The following is a 26724-nucleotide window of genomic DNA, read 5'->3' on the forward strand; positions in this document are numbered from 1 at the left end:
CGTGCAGGAAAGTGGAGTTGAGGTAGAAGATCAGCCATGATCTTATTGAATGGCGGAGCAGGCTCGAGGGACCAAATGGCCGACTCCTGCTCCTATTTCTTATGTTCTTATGTTCAAAACAAATTGAATAATCATAATATGTTGTCCTTCCCCTCCCAAGGATGAGTTCAAATTTCATCAGTCAACCATTTGATCTAATTAGTAGTACCCCATTTGTGATCATGCAGTTTGTGCAGCCATTAGAGAGGAGATGAGGAGAATTGTTCTCAGTCACAGTTGTCGTGATCTGGAATGCTCTACTTGAAAAGGTGGTGGAAGTTGATTCCATAAATAAATTATTTTAAAAGGGAGTTGGACAGCCACTTGGGGATGAGGAACTTGCAGGGTTACGGACAAAAAGCGGGGATGTGGGATTAAGCACGATTGCTCTTTCACACAACCAGCACAGGCACGGCAGGCCAAATGGCGGCCTCCTGTGCTGTAAGTTTCTATGATTAAGGTCTCTGATATTGGACTTCTGTTTTTTATACATGGTGCAAGATTTTTTACTAATGATATACATGACTGGCACTCAAAAGAACTTAGCTGAAATTTGGCAAGTTTGTTGTGGAGTTGATTTATAGCATCTTTTAAATTCATGAATTTTTAGCACTAATATTGAAGCATTTTTCCACATTGAAACAATATTTAGGTGTTTCACATTACATCAGAAAGCATCAGTTTATACCTTTTTAAGTTGGCAGAGATTGTGTTTTTAGCCCCTACTATATATTATGTACTACAGCTGTCTGAAAATTTTGAAATTATACTACCAATTCCTGAGTCCAAATGGTTTATAGAAATGGTGAACAACAGTGGCCCCAGCACCGATCCCTATGGAACAACCCTTCCCACCTTTTGCCACCTTTTGCCAGTCTGAGTAACTACCTTTAACCCCTTACTCTCTGCTTTCTGTTTTGTAGTCAGATTGCAATCCATTTTGCTACTTGTCCCTACTTAACATGTTCTGACCTTAGTTATAAGTCTAGTATACGGTACCTTATCGAAGACCGTTTGAAAATCCAAATACATTACGTCTACTACATTACCGTTATCTACCCTTTCTGTTACATTTTCAAAGAATTCAATAAGGTTCCCTTTTGAAATCTGTGCTATTATATTTTTGGTTTTTCTATTACATCTTTCAGTAAGGATTCCATTATCTTTCCTACCACTGACATTAAGCTAATTGGTCGATAATTTCCTGGACTTGTTCTATCTCCCTTTTTAAATATAGGAATCACATTGGCTGTCCGCCAGCCCTCTGGCACTATTCCCTTTTCTAATTAATTTTATATATGTAATATATATATAATAGACTAATGAATAAGATCAGAGCAGGGGACAAGTAGCAGAATGGATAGCTGGCTGGCTGAAAGACAGAAAGCAGAGAGTAGCGGTAAAGGGTAGCTATTCACAGTGGCAGAGTGGGAAGTGGGGTCCTACAAGGATCAGTGCTGGGACCATTGTTGTTCACAATTTATATTAACAATTTAGACTTTAGAATCAAAAACACAATTTCTAAATTTGCTGACGACACCAAATTAGGAAGGATAGTCAACACTGAAGAGGCATGCAACAATTTATAAGAATTGCAGAATGCAGAATGGGCATATAATTGGCAAATAAATTTCAACATAGATAAGTGTGAGTTATTACATTTTGGTCAGAAAAAGGTCACATATTACTTAGATAATAAGAATCTAAATGGGGTAGAGGAGCAGAGCGATCTGGGAGTACAAATATACAAATCACTAAAAGTTGCGACGCAGGTCAATAAGGCCATTACAAAAGCAAACCAAACATTGGGGTTTATTTCTAGAGGAATAGAATGGAAAAGTAGAGAAGTTATGCTAAACTTGTATCGAACCTTAGTTAGATCTGGTCACCATATTATAAAAAGGATATAGAGTCACTGTAGAGGGTGCAATTTCTTTTACAAAGATGCTACTGGAACTGTATTAGGAAAATATGAACAGGCTGGGTGGGTCTCTTTTCTTTTGAAAGGGTGACCTAATAGAGGTCTTGATAAAAGGTTTTGATAGAGTAGATACAGAGTGTGTTTCCATTTGTGGGGAAGAGCAAAACTAGAGGCCATCAATATAAGATCATTACCAAGAAATCAAATAGGGAATTCAGAAGAAGCTTCTTTACACAGAGAGGTGAGAATGTGGAACTCTTACCACAGGGACTAGTTGAGGCAAATAGTATAGATGCATTTAAGGGGAAGCTAGATAAGCATATAAGGGAGAAGGGAATAGAGGGTTATGCTGATAGTTAGATGGGGAAAGATGAGAGGATGCTCGAGTGGAGCATAAACGCCGGCATGGACTGGTTGGGCCAAATTACCTGTTTCTGTGCTGTATATTTTTTGTAATAGTGCCTCTGCTGTTTGTTCCCAAACTTCTAATATGCGCTGATGCAATCCATCCAGACCAGAGGTTTATCCTTTCTAAGTTTGATTTAGTTTATCAATTATCTCCCCCCTTTCGATCTTAAATATTTTACATTTTTTTTTCTCGTCTTCTAATGCCATGTCCACCATGTTCGTCTTCCATTGTAAATACAGAGACAAAGTAATTAATATTTCTGCCATTTTACTGTAATGACCTGTGAGTTTATCATGTGCATCTCTTAGTGGCCCAATTCTGATTTTTCTTTTGTTAATTATGTGTCTGTAAAATACGTTACTATTTTTATATTCCATGATAATTTAATTTTTCAAGTTCCTCTTTGCTTTCCTAATTTTTTTTAAACTTCTTTCCTAACCTTTTAGTATTCCCTTTTGTCATTCTCTCCTTTGTTGTCTATGTACTTAGTGTGTGGCATTTTCTTTAGTTTCAATTTTGCTCTTATTTCTTTATTCATCCATGGTGTGTCATTACTGGCTATTTTGTTCTTGCTTTTTAGTGGGATATATTTCTCCTGGACTCTCTTGATCATCATTTTAAGTGTTTTACACTGCTGTTCTATTTCTTTGCTTGTCAGTAATTTTTTCCAGTTTATTTTCCCTAGTTCCATTCTCCTGCTTAAAATCAGCTTTTTTCTAATGTATTACTTTGGTCTTTGCCTTACTTATGTCCTTCTTTAACCTTATTGGCCCGGACATTCCGATGCCTATGGGTGTGCACAACGCATGCGCTGAAAACCGGCATTTCCGATCTATCAAGAATGCTCTTGGACGCCTGCCCTAGAGAAGGGCCTCTGCGGGTGGATAGTTTCGCTTTCTGGAGCCCCTCCGCCCGCAGAAAGCCTTTAGAATTCTTACGCCTGGCAAAAGCAGGCGTAAGGCCTGCTTTTACCAGGATAAGAGTGGAAAAGAGTAAAAAAAATGTATTTCCAGTCATTTATCATTTTAAAATACTTTAAAAAGGTAAGTTTATTTTTAGCCCTGTAAAAAATTTTAATTATTTTTTTCAAAAAATTAAATTTTTGTTTAAAATATTTAATTTATTGTAATTTGAACTAATTTTAAAAATGATTTTCAAAAAATTTATTTAATGTTCTGAAGTGTTTTTGGGGTGATCACCATTCATATATTTGACAGGTCTATCTGTCAAGTGTATGAAGGGAGATTCCCTTCTTTGATTGGCTCCCCATGGCCCACATAATCCCAGGGACGCTTGCGAACCGCATGCTCCCCTGGGATACATAGACCCTGCACACTTGGATTTGGAGAGGCCCAGCATCGGAACTATACGCACCTCGGGAGCCCTTGGGTAAGTGCGTAGATTTTTTCCACATCGGAGGCTTCTGCACGCGGGAAGCCTCCAATCGGAAAATATGGCCCATTATGTTGTGATCGCTAGTGCCTAGATGATCCCCTTTGCTTCTCTTATCTGTTCTGGTTCATTTCCCATTACTAGATCCAGCAGTGCTCCCTCTCTTGTTGGGCTTTCTATATACTGGGTAAGAAAGAAGTCTTGCACACATTGTAAAAACTCCATTCCCTGTAGCCCTTTCGCTACCTCTTGCCAGTTTATTTAGTTAAAATCTCCCATGATTATTATTCTATGTGCTTTACTCATTTCACATATTTGGTTACATATTTCTTCCTCCACCTCCTTTCCACTATTAGGTGGTCTATAGTATATCCCTATTAGCGTGATCAATCCTTTCATATTTTTTTTCAATCAATATGGATTCTGTTTCTAACCTTCTTATGTCCCTTTCTTCTACTGCCATTATGTTATTTCTAATTAGTACAGCTACCCGACCTCCCGTCTTCCTTCCCTATCCTTTCTGATCATGTTATAACCTGCAATATTCAGTTGGATGTCTTGTTCTTTATGTAGCCATGTTTCAGTTATTCCTACTACATCTGGTTCTTTGCTACGGATTATTGCCTCCAGTTCCACCGTTTTATTTTGGATGCTGTGTACACTGCTGTACAGGCAGTTTAATTCGGCTTTAATAGTTGTTCCTTTTTGTACTTCTGTTTTATAGCTGTATTTGTTCCCTGGCCGTTAATGTTACTACTTATTGTGTAAGTTCTGTAGATAAAAGGCTGCTCTTGTACATAACAATAATGCAGGTGATGTTGCTGAACAATTCAGCATGCTGATGCCAGCACTTAGCGATTGAGTCATTAAAGGGAAAGGTGTATAAAGCCCATTGATCAGGTCAGTCTATTTTATAGCTATATTACTGTACAAAGTTATGAATCAGCTTGAACAAAGAAGAATTATCTATTGTTTCACTCTTTACTGCATGTTTGTATGGCATACTGTTTAAAGTGAGGATGGGAAATGTTAGAATGAAATGTTGTTTTTCACTTAACACCAAGTGTTTCACTTAACGGGGCTGTGTGCTTGCATTACCTGGTGCATTATTCCCTGTAAAATGTAGGTTGGTTAGTATGAGCTGTTTTTAGAAGGATTATTTTGATCACAGTAGCAACTTCGTGACACCTTTTTCATGAATGATGTGCCCTGGTGTGAGGGTGCTTAGTGTGTAACCCTTACCCACTTCTAAGTGACAAACTAATAAAAACAGTTTAAAAACCCACAAGTTATCTTTTCACTTCTTTAACTGACGTTTATTGCACTTTTTAAAGATAGGACATTTCTTAGATTACAGGGCAAAAGTAGGCTTGCAGCTGTACATTCCCATTCAATTGCAACAGAATTAACAGCACAAATGCATCCTGCAGGAAAATCCAACCATTTTAAAAAGGGAGGAATTGGCAATTCTGAGCAAGCTTATACTGTTTATGATGATGGCAAAATTAGTGAAAAACATTATTGTTTAAGGAGCTTACAATCCCAGGGAAGATTAATAGATATTTTCAAAGTTTGTTTAAATTTAATCTAAAATAACTCTTTGTGAGCCATGTACTAATTGTTGTAGTGAATGATGCAGCTTGTTCTCTGCCGCAACAGAGAAGTTCAAGATTTGAGTCTTGCCTGCATGTGATAGCCTGTGACATCCAAAATAGCATGGACTTGGAAGTGATATTTTGGCCCACATCTTTGACTCCGAGAGTCACTTTGGATTGTGTAGTCTGAGCATGTGTAGTGTGCCGAATTTCACAGATGCATCAATACTGTTCAGTCAGCAATATCAATAGAATATTTTTCTTTACCTTTTATTGCTTTCTACTTAGCTTTTCTATATTTCGAGTTTTATAATTGTGCATGTGTAAGAGAGAGAATGAGAAAAAATAGGAGAGCAGAGAGAGAAACTTCATGTTAATGTTGGCTCCCTGGCTCACTTCAAAATAAATCAATTTAGTGTTGATGACAACTAAATATTCACCTGTGTTTTGCTGATTGTTAGAAAAGGTAATTACTAATTCCTTATACCTTGAAACTGATTATCCTACATATAAGAGAGACAGATAGATAGATTGATAGATAGAGAAGGACAGTGGCCTGAAAATCCAGGGGCCACGATCCCAGCAGTTATGTTGGTATTGCTCTCACCTATGCCCTTTAGCATTGATTCTGTCAGAGTTTCTGGGGTCAGTGGGAGAGCACCTCATTTGCATGAGGCTGACGCGCACCCATGGCATTAGGGTGGGATGGGGGCTGCGGGCAGGGTAGTGTTTGGGAGCAAGGTCCCCACCCCAGAGACCCCATGCAGTTCTCCCTTTTACACAGGTGGGTGATCCTACTAATTTAAAAAGAAAATTGACCTGTTCTTTGGTGGTCCAGGCCGCTTCCCACTTTAGCCTTTCTGGATATCTGTAAGCTCCATCTCACTCTGCATACCAGCCTCCAGTGTTACGCATTGTCCTACATGTGCTGGAGAAACGGGAACTGCGAGTGTAGGGAGTCCCTGGCTCCTCCCCCCTGAAATAACTAGTCTTTTAAGGGGCAAATGGAGGCTCTGCTCCTTAAGGTCTGTCGGATTTCCTAGCTATTGTCTGGACCCTGCGTGTCAGGGCTCCAACCTTTTCTCAAGCAGATGTGGCGGGGCGTCTAGTAAAACTGCTAAGGAAATGTGGCTCGTGTCTTTCTTCATTATAATTTGATTTACTTTTTAAAAAGAAAACAAGTAAGTTGAATTTTGAGGGAAATTGAGAGGAATAGGAGGAAGGAAGGAGTGAAACAGGCTGAGGGTGAGTGGGCCTCTGGCCTCTTGCCATCTATCCTTGGGATAAGTGAAAGTTGTTGTGGGGGGGGCGGGGTGGAAATGTGGATGAAGCTTTACGGATTAGATGAGTATCAGCAGAGGAGGGTGCAGGGTGCATGCAAGGCTTGAGTGGGTGAGGTAGTGATAGAAATCTGGGGAGGAGATAGTGGGAAGATGAAGGGGTAGAAGACATGATTGGAACAAGGGAGTGGCAGGAAGCACAAGCGATTGGGGAGGGGATGAGAAGAGTCACTCATGGCCACACATTCCTTGCAACCGCACCCCGTATGCAGCTTGCAGGAATTGGTGGCCTTGGTGGAAGGGGAAGTGAGCAATATTGCTAGGAGTGAAGGGGTAGAAGGAATGGGAAGAAGTAATGGGAACTTGAAGGGCTAGGGGACATGATGGAGAAAAGGGATGCTGGAAGCACGAATAAATGGGAGAGAGGATAGGAAGAGAGCTACCTGTACTAAGAATTGCATTTTCCCCACGATCCTCACCTATAAAATGCAGCCCTTCAGCCGTTGGTGGCTCTTTTCCATGTTACACCACCTACCTGAAAAAAGAAAAATATGACGGAAAGAAGGAAAAAGAGAAGAGACAAGCAGAAGAGGAGAGCCAGAGGAGCAGCGACACAAAGGGACAAATAAGAGACTGACTAGGCAGAGACAAATAGGAGACTGACTATATTCTCTGATTTACCATGTGCAGTGCCATGGTAGGTTGACTAGTATCTATAATTTTATGTGTACTATTTTATTTAGAGGACATTTTGGAATGAAAATGATAAATTAGTATATCAGTCTACATTATAAAATAAAAGCTAGGTGGCTAAGTCTGAGTAATTCATTGAGGTGATCTGCAGAGGGCAGCAGTCACCATGTTTTGCACTGAAATAGAAAACTTCCCCTTTTTTTGTGTGTTCTTTTTCGCAAAACCTTTTTAGTCGAATTGAGAAAGATAGTTTTCTACATCCTGGGGCTTCAAACATCATGTGATATTTTATTTTATGAAATAGGTTCGGGAGCAAAAATTAGTGCCTTGATTTGCTTGAAATGTTATTTCCAGAACTCGAGAGAAATTGTGGCTGGTTTACTGTAGTTATCTGCTCCCTTTATTCTTAAACATACAGAGTCAGATAAGAAATTAGCCATTATGTTGGTGGGTTAAGTTTTGCTTAGAGAAAATGCCTGCAGGGACTGGCAGATAATTTCTCCACAGCAATAACCTTTGCTTGATTGAAGTAATTTTGATTGAAGTGATTATTTTCAGGGTACTTTAGGGACAGATGAGTGAGGAGTGTGTGTGTGTGTGCTGCACAATGTCCTTGAAATAATGTGGCTGTGTTGCTGTGGAAAACATAAAAACGTTTATACATTCAACACAAGCTTTGCAAACAACCACAAACGGTTTGTGAGGCCCTGCAGAATTAACCATTCTGTTTGGTTTAGTTCTCCTGAGTCAAATTTGACAGCTAACAAATGGCTGGCCTTTTAGGCCAACTTATTAGTCCTCTGTCAAAATATTCTGAGTCTACATTGGTTTGGGAGAAGTGGAATTGACTGTAGAATTTGAGTTTGAGTACAACAGTCTTGCATATCTACATTGAGCAAACAAGTAACTCACATTCGCATTTCTCCTGATTTTAAGAGGCTTGAGTCTCATTGGTGCAGATCCCACTAGCTTCATTTCTGATAGGATTTGAGAGTTTCCACCTTGGCTCAAGGTGAGCGCCCCCCTTTTGGAGGGTTGCCACTCTTGTACGCTCCATTCAGCTGAGATTGAGTGGCATTAGTTTGGTAAATCACTGAAGTGTTCATGACCTCTTTATGCTCTCAGCTGAAAGGTGAAAACAAAAAGCAAATGGGAAAAGTATACGAGTTAACAGGAAACTATGTTTTGATTTTTAATCTGCACTGTTTTTATAAAACAGCATAATATTTTTGATTTAACAAATATATACATAGGTAGAAAATATGAATTGCATAGAATTTACAGCATAGAAACAGGCCATTCAGCCCAGCTTGTCTATGCTGATGTTTATGCTCCACACGAGCCTCTTCCCACTCTATTTCATCTAACCCCGACAGCATATCCTTTTATTCCTTTCTCCCTCATGTACTTATCTAGCCTCCCCTTAAATGCATCTATCCTATTCACCTCAGAAGTCTTGGCAGAATTACAAGACATTTGTATATAGTTAACGACAAAAGGTTAACCAAAGTAAGATATGATATCTTCTGTGACTGTGACCCTGGTGCACTATAACTCCTCATCCTTCTCGACCTCTGCACCATTTGACATGGTTGCCCGCACCATCTCTTCCAATGCCTCTTCTCTGTTGCCCAGCTCAGTGGGTCTGCCCTCTCTTGGTTCCACGTTAACCTATCCAATCGTAGCTAGAGCGTTTTCAGCAATGCCTTCTCTTCCTGCTCCTGCACTAGTGCCTCTGAGAGGCCCTCTCTTTCTTTTCAACATTACATTGTCCAAAATCTTGGGGTCAACTTCCACATTGGTGATGCCCACCTCTACTCCATCATTGCCTCCATGTTGTCAAATTGCTTGCCTGACCTCCAGTTTTGGATAAGTTGTAATTTCCTCCAGCTAAAGATTGAGAAGACCGAAGAGTTAATGTCTTTTGCTCCAGCCACAAACTCCATACCCTTGCCACTGATTCCATCCCCTCCCCAGTCACTACCTCAGGCTGAGTCAGACAGGTCACAACCTTGGCATTCTATTCGACCCAACCCATTATCCTCTTCATCACAAAGACCACCTCCATAATATTGTCCACCTCTGCCCCTATCTTAGCCCATCTGCACAATCCCTCATCCAGGCCTTTGCCACCTCCAGAATCAACTATTCCAATGCTCTGCTGGCTGGCTTCCCATCCTCCCCTCTCCATAAAGTTCAGCTCATCCAAATCTCTTCTGCATGTATCCTAACCCATATCAGACATGCTCACCTATCACACCTGTGCTCATTGACCTATGGTGGCTCCTGATCCTCAAACACCTTATCAAATTTAAAATTCTCTTGTGTTTAAATCCCTTTGTGACCTTATCCCTCCTTATCCCCTCGAGTCCTAAAACCCCCATCCCCTTCAAACTCTCCATTCCTCTTAACTCTGGCTTCTTGTGGAACCTCCCTCCACTTCGTCACACCATTGACGAGCATGTCTTCAACTGTTTAGGCCCCACACTCTGAAATTCCCTATCTAAACCCCTCCAGCTAACTACTCCTTTAAGAGCCTCCTTAAAACCCACTGCTGCCCAACATTTTGGTTATCCTCCTAATACTTCCTTTGGCTCGGTTTCAATTTTTTCGATTACACAACTTGATGTTTTTCTACATTAAAGACGCTATATAAATGCAAGTTGTTGATTTAATATTACGAAACTTATCTCATTCTTCTTTATGCATCTCACCACATACCGCTTCCCACACTGAAAGAGTATGCAGTCAATCTACCCAGGGTTCAAACAATGCTACTTTGTGATCAGCTGCTAAGAGACATGAAAAACATCCTATTTACTCTCTTGTGTGTCCTTCCACATACCAGTTCCCCCATTAAAAGCAGCATGCATCCAAGGCTTAAGCAATGCCACTTTGTAATCAGCTGCCAGGGGGTGTGGAAAACTAACATGCTGAGTGTGCTGTATTCCTCTTGACTGCCCTAATAAAGACTGGTAAATGATTATGAAGACATTATAACATTATATTCTACCACATATGAGATAAAGATCTTGCATTTGTAAAGTTACTTATCAAGCCTCTCAGGATAGTGGTGTCTAACCTGCAGCTGCAGAACCATGGCAGTCTGACCCTCGAAGCCCAGCAGCTCAGTTCTGTTTGCTGTTATATTTCTTATTTGCTGGTTTGTCCTGTTTGATTTGGTGAGCCTGGAGGTTTGGAAAGTTCTAATTAAGTGCTGTTTGTCCCATTGGTGGATAATTCACAAATTAGCGCACCAAAATCTGTTGGCAGCTTGACATATACGCAAATTAATAGGAACATTGATTTAAATGTTTTATGTTGCGCGTGAGACTCCACAGTAAACATCAATGTGGCCCACAAAGACAAAAGCTTGGACATTGCTGTCTTGGCGCATCCCAAAGACTTCACCTGCAATGAATTACTTTTTGAGGTGCAGTCACAGTTGGTATGTGGCTAAATGTAGTAGTCAGTTTGCGCATAGAAAATCCCACAAATAGCAAATTATATGAATGACCAATTACTCTGGTTTTTGATAATGTTGGGTTGAGGGAGAGTTCATTACTAGACAGATTTTTGAATGGTAAGGGAGCCAAGGGTTATGGAGAGCGGGCAGGGAAGTGGAGTTGAGGCCAAGATCAGATCAGCCATGATCTTATTGAATGGCGGAGCAAGCTCGAGGGGCCAAATGACCTACTCCTGCTCCTATGTCTTATGTTCTTCAGATAGTACAGTAGGAATGTTTATACCCACTACAATACCCCCATTGTACAAAGTAAAATACAGTGATGGAGTGCTGCATTGTTGTCTTGGTTAAACGTCTTTTCTGAAAGACAGCATCTGCGACAGTACAGCACTCTTTGAGTGTTCAGTCCTTTGCACAATGGCAGGGACTTCATGAGCAATCTGATAACATTAGTGTGATGCCTCTTTTTCAAAGGACTATTTGCAACCATTCTGAAATGTATCCTGTGACAATTATGACATTGTATTATTTGAAGAGCAAGTACAGGAAACTTTGGTTTATCCGGAGGTTGTATGTCCGGAAACCTCGATCTACCGGCAGAAATCAGGAGCCGTTTTGTTAGGTTTTTTTTCTTCTCGTGGCTTTGTTTTCAACAGTCGGGCTCTGGAAAGTCTCTCTGAAGCTGTTGCTAAGCTACAGAGACGCTTCCAAGGTACGGGCCGACTGTTTACAAGCTGTTGCTAAGCAACAGTGTTTGTTGTCAGCTATGGAGATGAAACCCTCCGTATGCTTCAACATTAACTTTGTATGTCCGGCAGTTTTGATAGATCGGCAACAGCTCGGTCCCGTCGGTGCCGGATATAACAAAGTTTCCTGTAGTTCTCTCCGTGTCTGTGCCAATATTCTTTCCTCAACTCAACAGCATCAAAACCAAATTGACTGATGATTTATCTCCTGTACAAATTGATTGCAGGATTTGCCAACATAGCAACAGTAACTGTACTTAATTCATTAGTTGTGAAGTGCTTTGGGATATCGTAAGGATATACAGGTTGAACGTCTCGAATCCGGCAACCTCGGGACCGAGGCCGAGCCGGTTTTCGGGTTTTTCCGGACTTCGGAACGTGTTTCTGATGTCCAAAGTCTAGAAATATCGCAACCTGGACTCGGGCATTTCCGGACTTTGGACATCAGAAACACGTTCCAAGTCCAGAAATGCCTGGGCCCGGCTGGTGGTGGAAACAGGGTGTCCGGATTCCGGAACATTTTACGGATTCCGGACGACCCTGCCACCAATTGTCCCGGATTCCGGAACTCCGGATTTTGGGCGCGCAACCTGTATAAGGTGCCGTATGAATGCAGTTTATTTCTTTTATTTAAAAAAACCAAATACACAAATCATTTTTTTAAAACCCTGAAACATAACCAAACCAAATGAAAAACTAACCGTTCACCAGTCATTGAAAGCCCCCAGCTGCAATACCACAGATCATTAAATAAATTGTATAATTGCTGCATACAGCTCCCATATTCTTTCCTTTTTTAAATTTATTCATTCATGGGATGTGGGCATTGCTGGCAAGGCCAGCATTTATTGCCCATCCCTAATTGTCCTTGAGAAGGTGGTGGTGGTGGTGAGCCATCTTCTTGAACTGCTGCAGTCCATGCGGTGAAGATACTCCCACAGTGCTGTTAGATAGGGAGTTAAAGGATTTTGACCTAGCGATGATGAAGGACCGACGATACATTCCAAGTCAGGATGGTGTGTGACTTGTATAGGAACTTGGAGGTGGTGGTTTTCCTTTGCGTCTGCTGCTCTTGTCCTTCTAGGTGATAGAGCTGGTGGGTTTCGGAGGTGCTGTCGAAGAAGCCCTGGCGAGTGCATCTTGTAGATGGTACACACTGCAGCCACGTTGCGGCGGTGGTGGAGGGAGTGAATGTTTAAGGTGGTGGATGTGGTGGCAATCAAGTGGACTGCTTTGTCCTGAATGGTGTTGAGCTTCTTGTGTTGTTGGAGCTGCACTCATCCAGGCAAGTGGAGAATATTTCATCACACTTCTGACTTGTGCCTTGTGGGTGGTGGAAAGGCTTTGGGGAGTCCGGAAGCGAATTACTTGTTGCAGAATACCCAGCCTCTGACCTGCTTTTGTAGACACAGTATTTGGTTACAGGCTGGTCCAGTTAAATTTCTGTTCAATGGTGACCCCCAGGATATGGATGGTGGGGGATTCAGCGATGGTAATGCCATTGAATGTCAAGGAGTGGTGGTTAGACTCTCTCGTTGGAGATGGTCATTGCCTGACACTTGTGTGGCGTGAATGTTACTTGCCACTTATCAGCCCAAGCCTGGATCTTGTCCTAGTCTTGCTGCATGCGGGCACCGACTGCTTCATTATCTGAGGAATTATGAATGGAACTGAATACTATGCAATCATCAGCGAACATCCACACTTCTGACCTTATAATGGAGGGAAGGTCATTGATGAAGCAGTTCAAGATGATTGCGCCTAGGACACTGGCCTGCGGAACTCCAACAGCGATGTTCTGGGTCTGAGATCATTGTTCTCCAACAACCACAACCATCTTCCTTTGTGCTAGGTATGACTCCAGCCAGTGGAGAACTTTTCCCCCTGATTCCCATTGAATTTTATTTTACTGGTGCTCTTTGGTGTCACACTAGGTCAAATGCTGCTTTGATGTCAAGGGCAGTCACTCTCACCTTACCTCTGAAATTCTTTTGTCCATGCTTGGACCAAGGCTGTAATGAGGTTTGGAGCCGAGTGGTCCTGGTGGAACCCAAACTGAGCATCGGTGAGCAGGTTATTGGTGAGTAAGTGCTGCTTGATAGCACTGTCGACGACATCTTCCATCACTTTGCTGATGATTGAGAGTAGGCTGATGGGGCGGTAGCTTGTCAGGATTGTTTTTTTCCAGCTTTTGTGGGCAGAACATACCTGGGCAATTTCCCACTTTGTCAGGTAGATGCCAGTGTTGTAGCTGTACTGGAACAGCTTGGCTAGAGGCGCTGCTAGTTCTGGAGCACAAGTTTTTAGCATGACAGCCAGGATGTCGGAGCCCATAGCCTTTGCTGTATTCAGTGCACGCAGCTTTTTCTTGATATCCCGGGGAGTGAATCGATTTGGCATCTGTGATGGTGGGGACCTCAGGAGGACGCTGATATAGATAATCCACTTGGCACTTCTGGCTGAAGATGGTTGTGAATGCTTCAGCCTTGTCCTTTGCATTCACGTGCTGGGCTCCACCATTGTTGAGGATGGGGATGTTCATGGAGCCTCCTCCTCCTGTTAGATGTTTAACTGTCCACCGCCATTCACGACTGGATGTGGCAGGATTGCAGAGCTTTGATCTGATCCATTGGTTGTGGGATCGCTTGACTCTGTACTTATGCTTATGCTTCCGCTGTTTAGCATGCATGTAGTCCTTTGTTATAGCTTCAACAAGTTGGCACCTCATTTTCAGTTAAGCCTGGTACTGCTCCTGGCATGCTCTTCTGCACTCCTCATTGAACCAGGGTTGGTCACCTGGTTTGATGGTAATGGTAGAGTGAGGGATATGCTGGGCCATGAGGTTACAGATTGTGGTGGAATACAATTCTGCTGCACACAGCACCTCCATAGATAACAATTTTTAAGCTGCTAGATCTGTTCTGAATCTATCCCATTTAGCATGGTGGTAGTGCCACACAACACGATGGAGGGTATCCTCCGTGTGAAGATGGGTATTTGTCGCAATAAGGACTGTGGTGATCAGTCTTACCAATACTGTCATGGACAGTTGCATCTGCGACAGGTAGATTGGTGAGGACGGGGTCAAATAGGTTTTTCCCTCGCGTTGGTTCTCACCACCTGCCACAAACCCAGTCTGGCAGCCATGTCCTTCAGGACTCAGCCAGCTCGGTCAGTAGCGACGAACAATGAAGTCCCCCACCCAGAGTACATTCTGTGCCCTTGCTACCCTCGGGGCTTCTTCCAAGTGCTGTTCAAAATGGAGGAGTACTGATTCGTCAGCTGAAGGAGAGGTGGTAATCAGCAGGAGGTTCCCTTGCCCATGCTTGACCTGATGCCATGAGACTTCATGGGGTCCGGAGTCAATGTTGAGGACTCCCAGGGTCGCTCCCTCCTGACTGTATATCACTATGCCGCCACCTCTAGTGGGTCTGTCTTTCCGGTGGGACAGGACATACCCAGGGATGGTGATGGAGTAGTCTGGGACGTTGGCTGATAGGTATGATTCTGTGCGTACGACTGTGTTAGGCTGTTGCTTAATTAGTCTGTGGGACAGCTTTCCCAATTTTGGCACAAGTCCCCAGATGTTAGTGCGGCGGACTTTGCAGTGTCAACTGGGCTGGGTGTGCCTTTGTTGTGTCCAAATCCGATGCTGAGTGGCCCATCCAGTTTTATTCGCATTTTTTGATACAGCTGAATTACTTGCTAGGCCATTTCAGAGGGCAGTTAAGAGTCAACCATATTGTTGTGGGTCTGGAGTCACATATCAACCAGACTGGGTAAGGACGGCAGGCATCCTTCCCTAAAGGACATTTGTGAACTAATTGGGTTTTTGCAACAATCATGGTCACAATTACTGATAACTTTTTATTCCAGATTTATTTAATTAACTGAATTCAAATTCACAAACTGCCATGGTGGGACTCAGATCTCCAGATTATTGGTCCAGGCTTCTGGACTACTAGACCAGTAATATAACCACTGTGCTACCGTACGTTGAGTATTTCCTCTGACATACTCAAGTTACTTTTTTTCTCTCGATGCAAACAAATGTTTAAATTTAAAAACTATTTGTTCATTATCTAAATGGAACATGAATTATGTTGTGCTACTGTATTTAAATGACTTGTGGACCAACATGGCATACTTCATGTGTTTTGCAACTGGGAGTGAAGTACAGTATTATTGCTGGGAGCCACATGCTATCCTCTATGCAACATTTAGCAAAATGTAAAATAAAATGCAACATAAATGCACTTCCTGGCTGTGAGTTAGCAATTTATTTTCATTTTAAACTCATCCTGTCTTGGAAATCACTGTATAGATGAAATTATGTTTTGTAAATCAGTATAAAATTTCTTGCACCATTCATAATTTGTACACCTGCCAAGTTTGAGTGCTGTACTATGATTTGTAAAACCATTTTATGCTAGATAACACTTCTGTCCTCATGAGCGTTTCTTTTCTGTTTTGAGAGGAAAATAGTTTCTTTGTAATGTCTCATCATAGAAATAGCATTGAGTAAAATTTTCAGTGCTTTATTTTTCCTCCCTATTATGTTATTTTCTTTGACTCACTTCGTACCTTTGCAGCAGCAGTATAAAAAATGCCAAGAACTTTTGAGTGTTTACCAGAATTATCTGTCTGAACAGAAAGAGAAACTAAATCAGTCCTTGCCCGAGTACAGCAACACTAAGCAAAAGGTAAGTCCCAAACTTCCCAATTCGATATGATGGAATTATTGTGGGCGGTAGAGAAATGTGTGGACTGAAGAGCTAGATATGCATTACCACCTGCAGAAGATAAGCTTATTTGATTAAATTCTTGTCATGTTGATGAGCATTCTGCTTGAGCCCCTTTTGGAAGTGACCTGAGAATGGTGAGATACTAGTTATGTTTCTACCATACTAGGCTCCGCTGCAGGTTGAGAAAGTACGAGGAAGTGTTATCCCAGGCTGCTCTCAGAGGCCTGGAAGAGGCTTGGTTGCACAAAGTACATTGCCCAGGGGGTCGGGAGAAAATAAATGATGATCTTCTGTTAATAAAAGACGTCCTCATTAAGACTGTCTCTTTTGGTAAAACAGAATTGATATTGGAGTTCCTATGTGTAAATGTAATTGTAGCTCCAAAATGATGAGTAATTCACACTAGACTTTATGCAATTGGTGTGGAAGATCTGGTGCACAGCTTTGCCAGTACCAGAAATGGCAGCAGAAGAATTAATTTCTTTCTTGAGGAATATTAAACAAAACAAATGAACTTTGCATAAATATTGGGGAAATTTACATTCAGGTTGCAGGGATGCTTACTTAAATTCAAATCCTAGTTTAAAACTGCAAGACTTGTATGTACCATGTACAGGAAACTTTGGTTTATCCGGAGGTTATATGTCCGGAATACTCGATCTAACGGCAAAAATCAGGAGCCGTTTTCTATATGTTTTTTTAGTTCTCGTTGCTTTTTTTTCCCCAGTCAAGCACTGCAAGGTCTGTAGCTATCGCAACAGCTTCAGCTACAGACGCTTGCAGCTGCAGCCGACTGTTTTGAAGCTGTTGCTAAGCAACAAGGTTTGTTGATTCACACGGAGCTTCTCCGTTCCGTATGTTTAAACATTAACTCTGGTATATCCGGCACTTTTGATGTTACGGCACCAGCTCAGTCCCGTCAGTGCCGGATATCAGAAAGTTTCCTGTAAAATGATCACAAAGCAGACAGTGAGTGATTTAATGTGGCAGCAGCATTAATACTGCCTTATTGCTTTAACGATGGGGCAATCAGAAAACGACACAATATTTCTCCAATTGCGAACAATACCAATTTATACATAAAAGTCTGTCACACTTCAGGTGTTGCACATGTAAGCTTCTGTGCCACATTTTCAAAAAAAAACTAAACAAGAGAAAGGCAGTAATTTCCTGCTGGTTTTATCTGACCTGGAGGAGCTGGGGATTTACAGGCTGCTCAAATCTTTATGGAAACTTTCATAGGCACAAAAAAATGCTCTCTACTTAACCTTAGATTTGCCTAAGAGCTAAAGCTCTGCAAAAAAATACTTCAACTTAAATTTACAATGGAGGGGAATCTATGTGGAACCGGGGAGTTGATGAGAAACTGGCTAAAGGGTAGGAAACAATTGGTACTTGTTGGAGGAGTTATGTCAAGGTGTGAGGCAGTGCGAACGTAATGAACAGTATAGAAAAAGTAAATATAGAACTAAAGACTTAACCATAAAGCAGGCCAAGGGGGCACAGTAAACTAATAAAAGGCAAATTTAGGGTTGATGCCCCATGTTCTTCACTCACACATAAAATGGACTTCTGTGTGGGGTATTTGTTGCAAAAACTCTGAATTATTTAAGCAACTTGGTAACATGAAAATGTGATTGGGGATTTGAGGGGAAATGTAGGGTCTTTCTGGATGGATAAGTTGAGATGTGCCAAATTGCTTTCCTCACCTTCCCTGGATTTCCAGTGTACCATTGTATCTATCATCTGATCTTGTGAACTGTTCAAAACAAATTTCTACATTTTTTTGGGATTAATTTAAAAAATATGTGCTATTGATATGACCACTTGAGTATGTGCTATGTTGTGCAAACCCATTCTTCTTTGATGCTTTTTGAAATTTCAATGTGCCAATGTGAAAGCATGCCAGAAGGCTAAGAGAAACAAATATTTGTTGTTTCACATCACTGATGGGAATAGGTAAAACAGCATCTTGAGACCACACAAACACAAACCGAGATTAGAATTCAGCTCTTGGTGAGTCAGGAGATTGTGGGTTCGAGCCTAAGGGAATGCTGTGTTATCAGAGGTGTCATTAGACTATTCTGGTGGTTCAGGTGTATGGCAAAGATCCCATGGAAATATTTAAAGAACAAGGAATTATCCTGTTGTCTTTGCCAACATTTTTCCTTTAGCCAATACAATCAAAACTCCAATTGATCATTCATTACATTTGTGGTGTTGCTGGTACAGAACAGCTGCCGTGTTTGTCTATGTAATTCACAGCACCTCAAAAGTAATTAATTGCATGAAATGCTCTGATACATTTAGATTTGATATGGGAGATATATACATCAGAATTGTTTAACAGGAATTTGATATATTAGTTTTGGAATTTAGATGGATTTCTGCTCAGCACGTTGGTGGTCGGGTCATTTTAGATTCTGAATATGTATTATTGCACAGAGTAGGTATAAGGGCTTACATTTATAATTTCCTTATTAGTGTTCTTTTTTTTTCTAATTCACAGACATGCGGCTTATAGATTTTGGATAAATGCATATGTTTATGAAGAATAACATTTCCACAGACCATTCTGATTATATATTTAAAAATCTATAACTAAATATGATAGTTAATGGGTTTATCAGGATTCTGTGCTACATATGGGATATTAATCTGAATAATTGAATATGGTGCTATGTTACTTAATTACATAAATACAGAATTGACAGTAAAATGAAAATGGAAACAGTTCCATTTGTGTGTTTCATCCTTGGAAATGCAGTTTTTAATTTTGCTTTTGGTTTTTGTTCCACTCTGTTCTTAAAGAAGGTAGAAGGGGGAAACTTACATTTAAAAGAAAACAGAATAGCAGTTTGGTTGATGCTGAATATAACCAGTCCAGCTCAGTATCCGCAGTGTAAAAGAATGGGAGTAAGTGAGATTTCTGACAAAGCTCCTCTTTGACTGGTCCTGTAGCTGATCTCAGCTGAGCACACCTCCTGAGTCTACATTTTCTTGTGTTTTTTTTAACCTTTCTTGAATTGGTGAGGAGTGGGGGCTCGTGGAGCTGGATTGTATTTTACACTGAAATTACATTTCTTCCTTCACCTCCATCCCCCAACCACACTCATTCTTCAAGTATCTCAAGTTTAATCCTTGGCTGACAGTGGAACAGATAAACAATCAGCTTGGGTTCCTGCTGCCTGCTATTCCGTGATCCTGCCAGAAATGCATATGTGTTGACATCTGAAGAGGATAGGGTTGAACAGCATGCTGGCACTGTTCAAATACCAACGGGAAGGGTCACTTTTGACCATGGAATAGCATACAAGTCTTTTGGAGAAGAGCAGTAAGGGGGAGAAACTGGGAGGATGGGAAAAAGCTTTTTTATTTTTCTTATTTGGACGTTTTAACATGATATTTTGCAATTAATCTAGGTTATAATGACTACCAATGTTATGTTTAATAGATGATTATTGAGGAAAATAAAACATTAATCTTAAATGCTCCCATACTTTCTTTGGCTGTGTTTAACTTGACAGTAAAAATAAATATTTATTTTTAAAAGAAGCAATCCAGAGCTGGAAGCCAGAACACACAATTTGTTGCAATTATCTGTGAAATAAGAATTTAAATTTTATTTGCTACAATTCTGAAACATGTAATTTAACAAAATAGACTGTGAGTTGCAAAAGTGTGAACTGAATTTTACTAAATCTGCCATGATCTTATTGTTTTGGCGTGTTTATTGTTTTGGTGTGTTTACAGTTCTATCAGAGAAATTATTACTATAAATTATGACCCAGTTTTAAAATAAAGCTATTGCTCTATATGTATTTTGGCAAGTTACTTTTTGATAGCTTTTCTGCCCTATTCATTTATTTAGTATTGAGCAGGTTACACCTTTGGCAGGTGGACACTTTGTGTGGCCAGAATTGTATTTTTCTGCTATTTTTGATGTGCAGGGAATAATGACCATTGATATATGTCACCTTTGTAACTGAGCTGTCCCTCAAGCCCCATTCATATAGGGTATTGTTCCAACTGCTTCATTTGGGGCAGTCAATATTTTTTCTAAAATGTTAGTTAGCTCGTATCACAGCTTTAATTAGAAAAAGGTCCCTTTTGCATTCGAAAACCGTAGAACTGTAACATAAATTGCTGACCACGTAGAGCTTATAATGGTAATGTAAAAGTGCATAAAGTTTACAACAAGAGCAAAATAGACGCTTTGTTACACTGGTTCAGCAGTCTGTATAGTCGACTCAATTCAGATAGGGATAAATGATGTGCTTTAGTTTATCTTGTAGCTGTTACTCAAGTGGACAAAAGGTGATTTCTTCCATTATGTTAACTACATTTTTTATATTGGTAACCTTAATCAACAGGAATATAAAAGCTCATCAGTGTTATTCAGATGAGGTGCTTGAATAGCCATGGATATAATCTCAGTACAACAGAGTAGTGACTTTGTGTGATACCATGTAAGCTTCATTTTGCTTTTAATCTTTTGCCAATAGGAACAAAATCTTGTAAAATCGATATTTCATATGATCACTATTATCAGATGACAGAAAGAGAGAAACTGCCTCTTGAGGTTCAATTCAGATTGTTTTAGAGGTTCAATTAAGCTCTTTCAGCTTCCTATATAATGAGCTTTAATAATTCTTAACCAAGCTGCAACTGGTTGTATTGGCCTTTAACATTTTTATTGCCTCCATTTATTTGAGCTATCACTGCAAGTGTTGAAGGCTGAGGAGAACGTGGCTACCAGCTCATTAAAGCTAAAGGAAGATAGTTTGGTGGTGATCAACTGTGACTAATTCAGATGAACTCCTTGTGTAGACATTGAATTTTGTAGAACCTTTTATATACTAATAAATCATAGAATCATAGAAACTTACAGCACAGAAGGAGTGGCAATGTTATATTTTTAAAACAATTTTAAATGAACATAAAAGCTCCTCCGATGGCTCAAGTGAGTTTGTCCAGAAAATAACTGAGCTGCTCCGATCAGGAAGGTCTCAATTTTGAGCCCTAGTCTGTAAGAACATAAGAATTAGGAGCAGGAGTAGGCCATACGGCCCTTGGAGCCTGCCCTGCCATTCAATAAGGTTGCGGCTGATCTTCGACCTCAACCCCACTTTCCCACCTGATCCTCATATCCCTTGATTCCCCATGAGTTCAAAAATCTATCTCTCAGCCTTGAATATGTTCAACAACTCATCCTCCACAGCTCTTTCAGGTAGAGAATTCCAAAGATTCATAATCCTCTGAGTGAAGAAATTCCTCCTCACCTCAGTCTTAAATGGCCGACCCCTTATCCTGAGACTATGCCCCCTAGTTCTAAACTCTCCAGCCAGGGGAAACAACCTCTCAGCATCTACCCTGTCAATCCCCCTCAGAATCTTGTATGTTTCAATGAGATCACCTCTCATTCTTCTAAACTCCAGAAAGTATAGGCTCAATCTCTCATCACAGGACAATCCTCTCATCCCAGGGATCAATCCAGTGAACCTTTGTTGCACTACCTCTAAGGCATTTATGTCCTTTCTCAGATAAGGAGACCAAAACGGTGCACAGTACTCCAGGTGTAGTCTCACCAAAGCCCTGTACAATTGTAGTAAGACTTCCTTACTCTTGTACTCCAAGCCCCTTGCAATAAAGGCCAACATGCCATTTGCTGTCCTAATTGCTTGCTATACCTGCATGATAACTTTGTGTTTCCTGTACGAGGACACCTACATCTCTCTGTACTAAGACTGTCATTGATCTCAGCCAGGGGTGGCAGAAGGAGTGCTGCAATTGATTTTATACTAGTTGGGTTAGTACAGAGAAAATCAGCTCAGATTTTTACTCTTGATTATTATCCAGCAAAACCTGTTGGAAATGTATGTGTGTAGATGTTGGGTGAATACAGAATTCAGCTTGGGTGTGATGCATCACATGGTAGCTCACAGCTGAATAATGAGCAGCTAGACTCGGTGTCCGAGGGGAACCTGTACTTCAGAAGGGGAGAGAGAAAAGGAATGAGGAAAAAGGAATTGTTGGGAAACCAAGGTGAAAGGTCAAGGTCCATACTGCAAAACACCAAGCTTGAAAAAAGTGACAACGATGAAATAAATGAGTAATGATTAGGTGATACAGAGCTTTGGTTTTAAAAGCCTGACGATTACAGGAGAAATCAAAGACTGAGGAGAGGGTAAGAAGTTCCATAGCACTGGGAAAGATTGAATTAAACGATTGTGCAATTAGTCCCAATCCTCTGCACAGTAAGGAGAAAGAGCATAGAGGATGGCATATTTCCAGGTTAGAAGAAATAAAGGAGGAAAGAGAGGGAGTGATGCCCACTACTCGGCCCACCCCATCTCACTGTTGTGTGGGCTTGCTGACGCTTCCCCAGGATTTACTGGCAAACCTCTCCTGACAATCCCAGGGATCAGCTTTAGTTGAGGTGGGAGGCAGGTAACTTGGTCAGTTTACCCTGCTTCTCTGCTGTCATTTAAATGTGGTAGGACAGCCAAGGCTCGGACAGCCGAGACCCCTGTGAGTGAGGAAGTGATATTTACTGTGGTGGCAGCAGGGGAAAGGATATGGTGGTAGGCCTGCCTAATCTCCCTTTTCTTTCCACTGCTACATTACACAATTTTAGGCAGTATGGTGGAGGAAAATTCAACCCTTGGAGTTAAATTTTTTGAGAAAAGAAGCGTTCAACATGGAAAAAGGCAAGTAAGCTTCTTTGAGGCAGCTCCATCAATGGAGGAAATACATTAAGACCATAGCACTCTGTAAATGAAAGACTATGGGTAGAACCATCAGAGATACGAGGTGTCAACTGTTGATTGAGAGAAATGGAGAAACTGTTCAGGAAGAATTTCATTATTTTTAAATATTGAGGAACCAAGATGAAAAGTCATTTGAGTCAAATGAGAGTTTAAGATCAGTGATCAAAAGCTTGGTCAGACAGATGGACTGAGGAGGTTTTTACAAGGAGCGGAGGTGTAAAGAGGGAATCCCAGTGATTAGGACCCAGGCAGCTGAAGGGTCTGCCACTAACAGTTAAGTGAAGGGAGGGGAATGTGCAAACTGCTCGAGGAATGGATTGTTCCGGGGGGTGGGGGGTGGTGGTGGCTGGTGGGGAGGGTTGGGGGCTATAAGACTGGAGGAGATTACATAAAAATAGGGTGGATCAAGGTCATAATGGGATTTAACGACAAAGATAAAGATTTTAAATTTAAGGCATTGGGGAAGGGGAGGGAGAGCCAGTGTTGGTCAGGACAGGATAAGATGTAGTCATTGAAACATTACTGAGTGACGTTGGTGAATATAGAGTGGACAGGGATGAAGGAGGTCATTGATATGAAGAAGGAACAGAACGGAGAGAGGACAGAGCTGCCAGGAATCCTAAATTAATGGAAAAGAAGTCTGAGAACAAGTAATCAAATACAGTACATAAAGAGCAATTTGAGAGAAAACTGGACAGCTATAAATGCAGCTTTGTGATGGAAACTTCTTTAGAAGTGCACAGTGCCAGACTCTCAAATGCTTTAGAGATGTCCAGGGCAATGAGAGATGATTTAGTGAGTGTTAAAGGGAAAAGTGCCAGAGGTACATAACATATGCCACAGATCGCAAGTAGAATGCTGATGCTGAAAGCCACATTGACAATCTTTGATTGGGCCAGAACTTTCAATCTGACAGAGAGTTAACTTTAGAAAGTATCAATGTCAGGTCAATAATTTCACAGGTAGAAGGAATCTACTTTCTTGAGGATAGATTGAAGACTCTCAAATTTCTGAGGAGGGAAGATCGACTGATAAAATTGAAAAAATGGCATAAAAGACAGGTATAAATTTGAAGATGTATTCTTGAGAATGATGGGAGGGATACCATTAGGACTAAAAGTCTTATTGTACTGTACAGAGCAGAAGAAATTGGATAAAACTTGCACGATAGGACAGAATGACAATTTAAAAAACAGTAGTATAAAATGGGACTTCTAGAAATTTGTTTGCATTAGGTTTTGACAAACAGCTCAAGGATGTGGGTGATAAGTGTGGTGTATGTAACCTGTTCCACCTTAAGAGAACTACCTTAAGAGATGTACTACTTTCTCTTAGCTGCTGTATACTGTAATACCGGTGGTGACCACACCGGTATATAAACGTTGTGTAGTGATTTGCTGGGCAGTTCAGCCCTGACCTCCGAATAGTAAAGACCTGTTAAAGTTATTCTTGTTGTCTGTGTCCAGTGATTTATAATAAGCATTGGCTTATAATAAACAGTGGCGACGAGTCCGATCTTACCCTGCGGCAGTTTTACATCCAAGGCAGCTTCGTCCTCGGAACGGGCGTCGAGAAGAGGCATCCGCCCTCATCATCCTGCTGAGCACCACATCGCACGGGAGGCATCGAGAACCCGGGTTAAAAAGAAAAATTCTGACCACGAAGCCCTCCATCAGCAACAGGCAGTGATCATCCCTTCTACCACGGTGGTGGGTAAGCCGATCAGCGACACGAGCAGAAAGTCGGCCGCGTTGGCTGTGGAGTAGGGGAGGGAAAACGGAGGAAAAAGGGCGGAGAACTCGACCGCGGCCGGTGAAAAGGGCCGGGCTGCAATCGGGGCCGAGAGGCGCAGCGACTGGGGCAGCGTTAAGGCCACGAGAACTGTGGAGAACTCAACCGCAGCCGGTGTAAAGGACCGGCCTGCAAGCGGGGCTGAGAGGCGCAACAGCAGGGGAAGCGTGAATGCCCATGGGAACCGCGGGGGAGCAAAAGCAGCGTCGGGGAATTGAGAACCACTGGGGAGGCGAGAACGGCAGCAGCACGGCAATCGCCATTGCAGCCAGCGGGGGAAGAAGGCAAACGCGGGAAGCCGCCATTGTAGTCGGCGGGGGAAGAAGATGAGCGCGGGAAAAACCGCCAAGCGCGGGAAGCCGCCATTTTAGTAGGCGGGGGAAGAAGACAAGCGCGGGAAGCCGCCATTTTGGGAAAAAGAAAATTTAAAGAAACTTGCAAGGATGCCTAAACATGGTAACATCAATGCTTTTGATAGTGATGTTGAAGATTGGGCCACGTATGTAGAACGCATTGAGGTTTATTGTAAAGCAAATGAGGTACCAGATGATAAGAAAGCACTAACCTTATTAAACTCAATGGGTGCGAAGACGTACGGGCTATTGAAGCACCTTGTATCACCAGATAAACCGGCGGATCAGACTTTTGCGAATATTGTTACTGTCCTGAAAGATCATTTAAACCCCACGCCGCTGCTGATAGCGGAACGATTTAAATTTTACAGAAGAACGCAGCTGAAAGAAGAAAGCAACGCTGAATTCTTAATTGAACTGCGTAAGCTATCAAAGTACTGTCAGTTTGGAACAGGACTAGCGGATGCACTGAGAGATAAATTTGTGTGTGGATTGTTAAAAGAAGGAACACAAAAGCGACTGCTAGAGGAGAATGATTTTACGCTTGATAAAGCTGTCACTATTGCAGCATCGCACGAAGCCGCAGCGAGAGGCACTGCGGAAATGCAGCTAAGGTCATCGGAACTCAGCACCAATCAGATGGCTTTGGGTGCAGTAAAGTGTTATCGTTGTGGAAAGACAACGCACGATCAGAACCAGTGCTGGTTCAAAAATCAGGAATGCAGAAAATGTGGGAGGCTTGGTCACATAGCTAAAGTATGCCGGTCAGGAAAGAAGACCAGTAGCAAAAAGTCACCACAGGAAAAGTGCAGAAAGGTACACAAGGTGACAGAGAACAGTTCGGATAAACAGAAGTCAGATTCAGACTCCAGCAGTAAGGAACTGGGTTGTCTAAGAGTATACAATGTGGGTAACGAAGCAGACCTCCAAACTATCTGGGTCACACTTCAGATAGCAGGAGTCCAAGTGAAGATGGAATTGGACACTGGATCGGCATTGATGGTCATGAATAAGCAAGATTACAAAAGGTTATTCCCACATATTCCCCTACGGGATACGGAGATTGTATTGAAAACATACACGGGGCAAAGAGTATACCCCATCGGAAAGATAAAGGTAAAGGTGGTCCACAAAGGCAAAGAAAGCCGAGGAATGGACTTATATGTGCTACCTGAGGGAGGTCCACCACTACTGGGACGGGAGTGGATCAGGAGAATAAATATGGACTGGCATTCCTTAAAAGCACTAACGGTAGATTCCGGTAAAAAAGATGTCAAACCTAAACGATTGTCCAGAATATTGGACGATGCTAAAGAGGTGTTCCAACAGGGACTGGGAACACTGAGAGGAATTACGGCAAACATCAAGGTTGAAGAACATGCAAACCTGAAATTTTTCAAAGCCAGACCTTATGCGATACGACCTGCTGTGGAAGCTGAGTTGGAAGGGCTAGAACGTTCAGGAGTACTGTCTAAGGTGGACTGGAGTGAGTGGGCCACGCCCATTGTTCCCGTCATGAAGCGT

At 41.6% G+C, this 26724-nt stretch overlaps 1 protein-coding gene across 5 annotated transcripts in view; it reads left to right on the forward strand.

The window, feature by feature from the left end:
- kiaa1328 (KIAA1328 ortholog) overlaps positions 1-26724 on the forward strand; it is a 388527-nt gene that overhangs the window by 54731 nt on the left and 307072 nt on the right. For all 5 annotated transcript variants that reach the window (XM_085973930.1, XM_085973909.1, XM_085973903.1 and 2 more), the window contains one exon: positions 16126-16244. In XM_085973930.1, coding sequence (XP_085830056.1) covers positions 16126-16244 — 119 coding nt within the window. The remainder of the gene's footprint in view (positions 1-16125; positions 16245-26724) is intronic.

The sequence above is a fragment of the Somniosus microcephalus genome, chromosome 2 (genome assembly GCF_052327205.1).
Source record: "Somniosus microcephalus isolate GS21.2 chromosome 2, FLI_Smic_1.0, whole genome shotgun sequence".
NCBI lineage: Eukaryota > Metazoa > Chordata > Chondrichthyes > Squaliformes > Somniosidae > Somniosus > Somniosus microcephalus.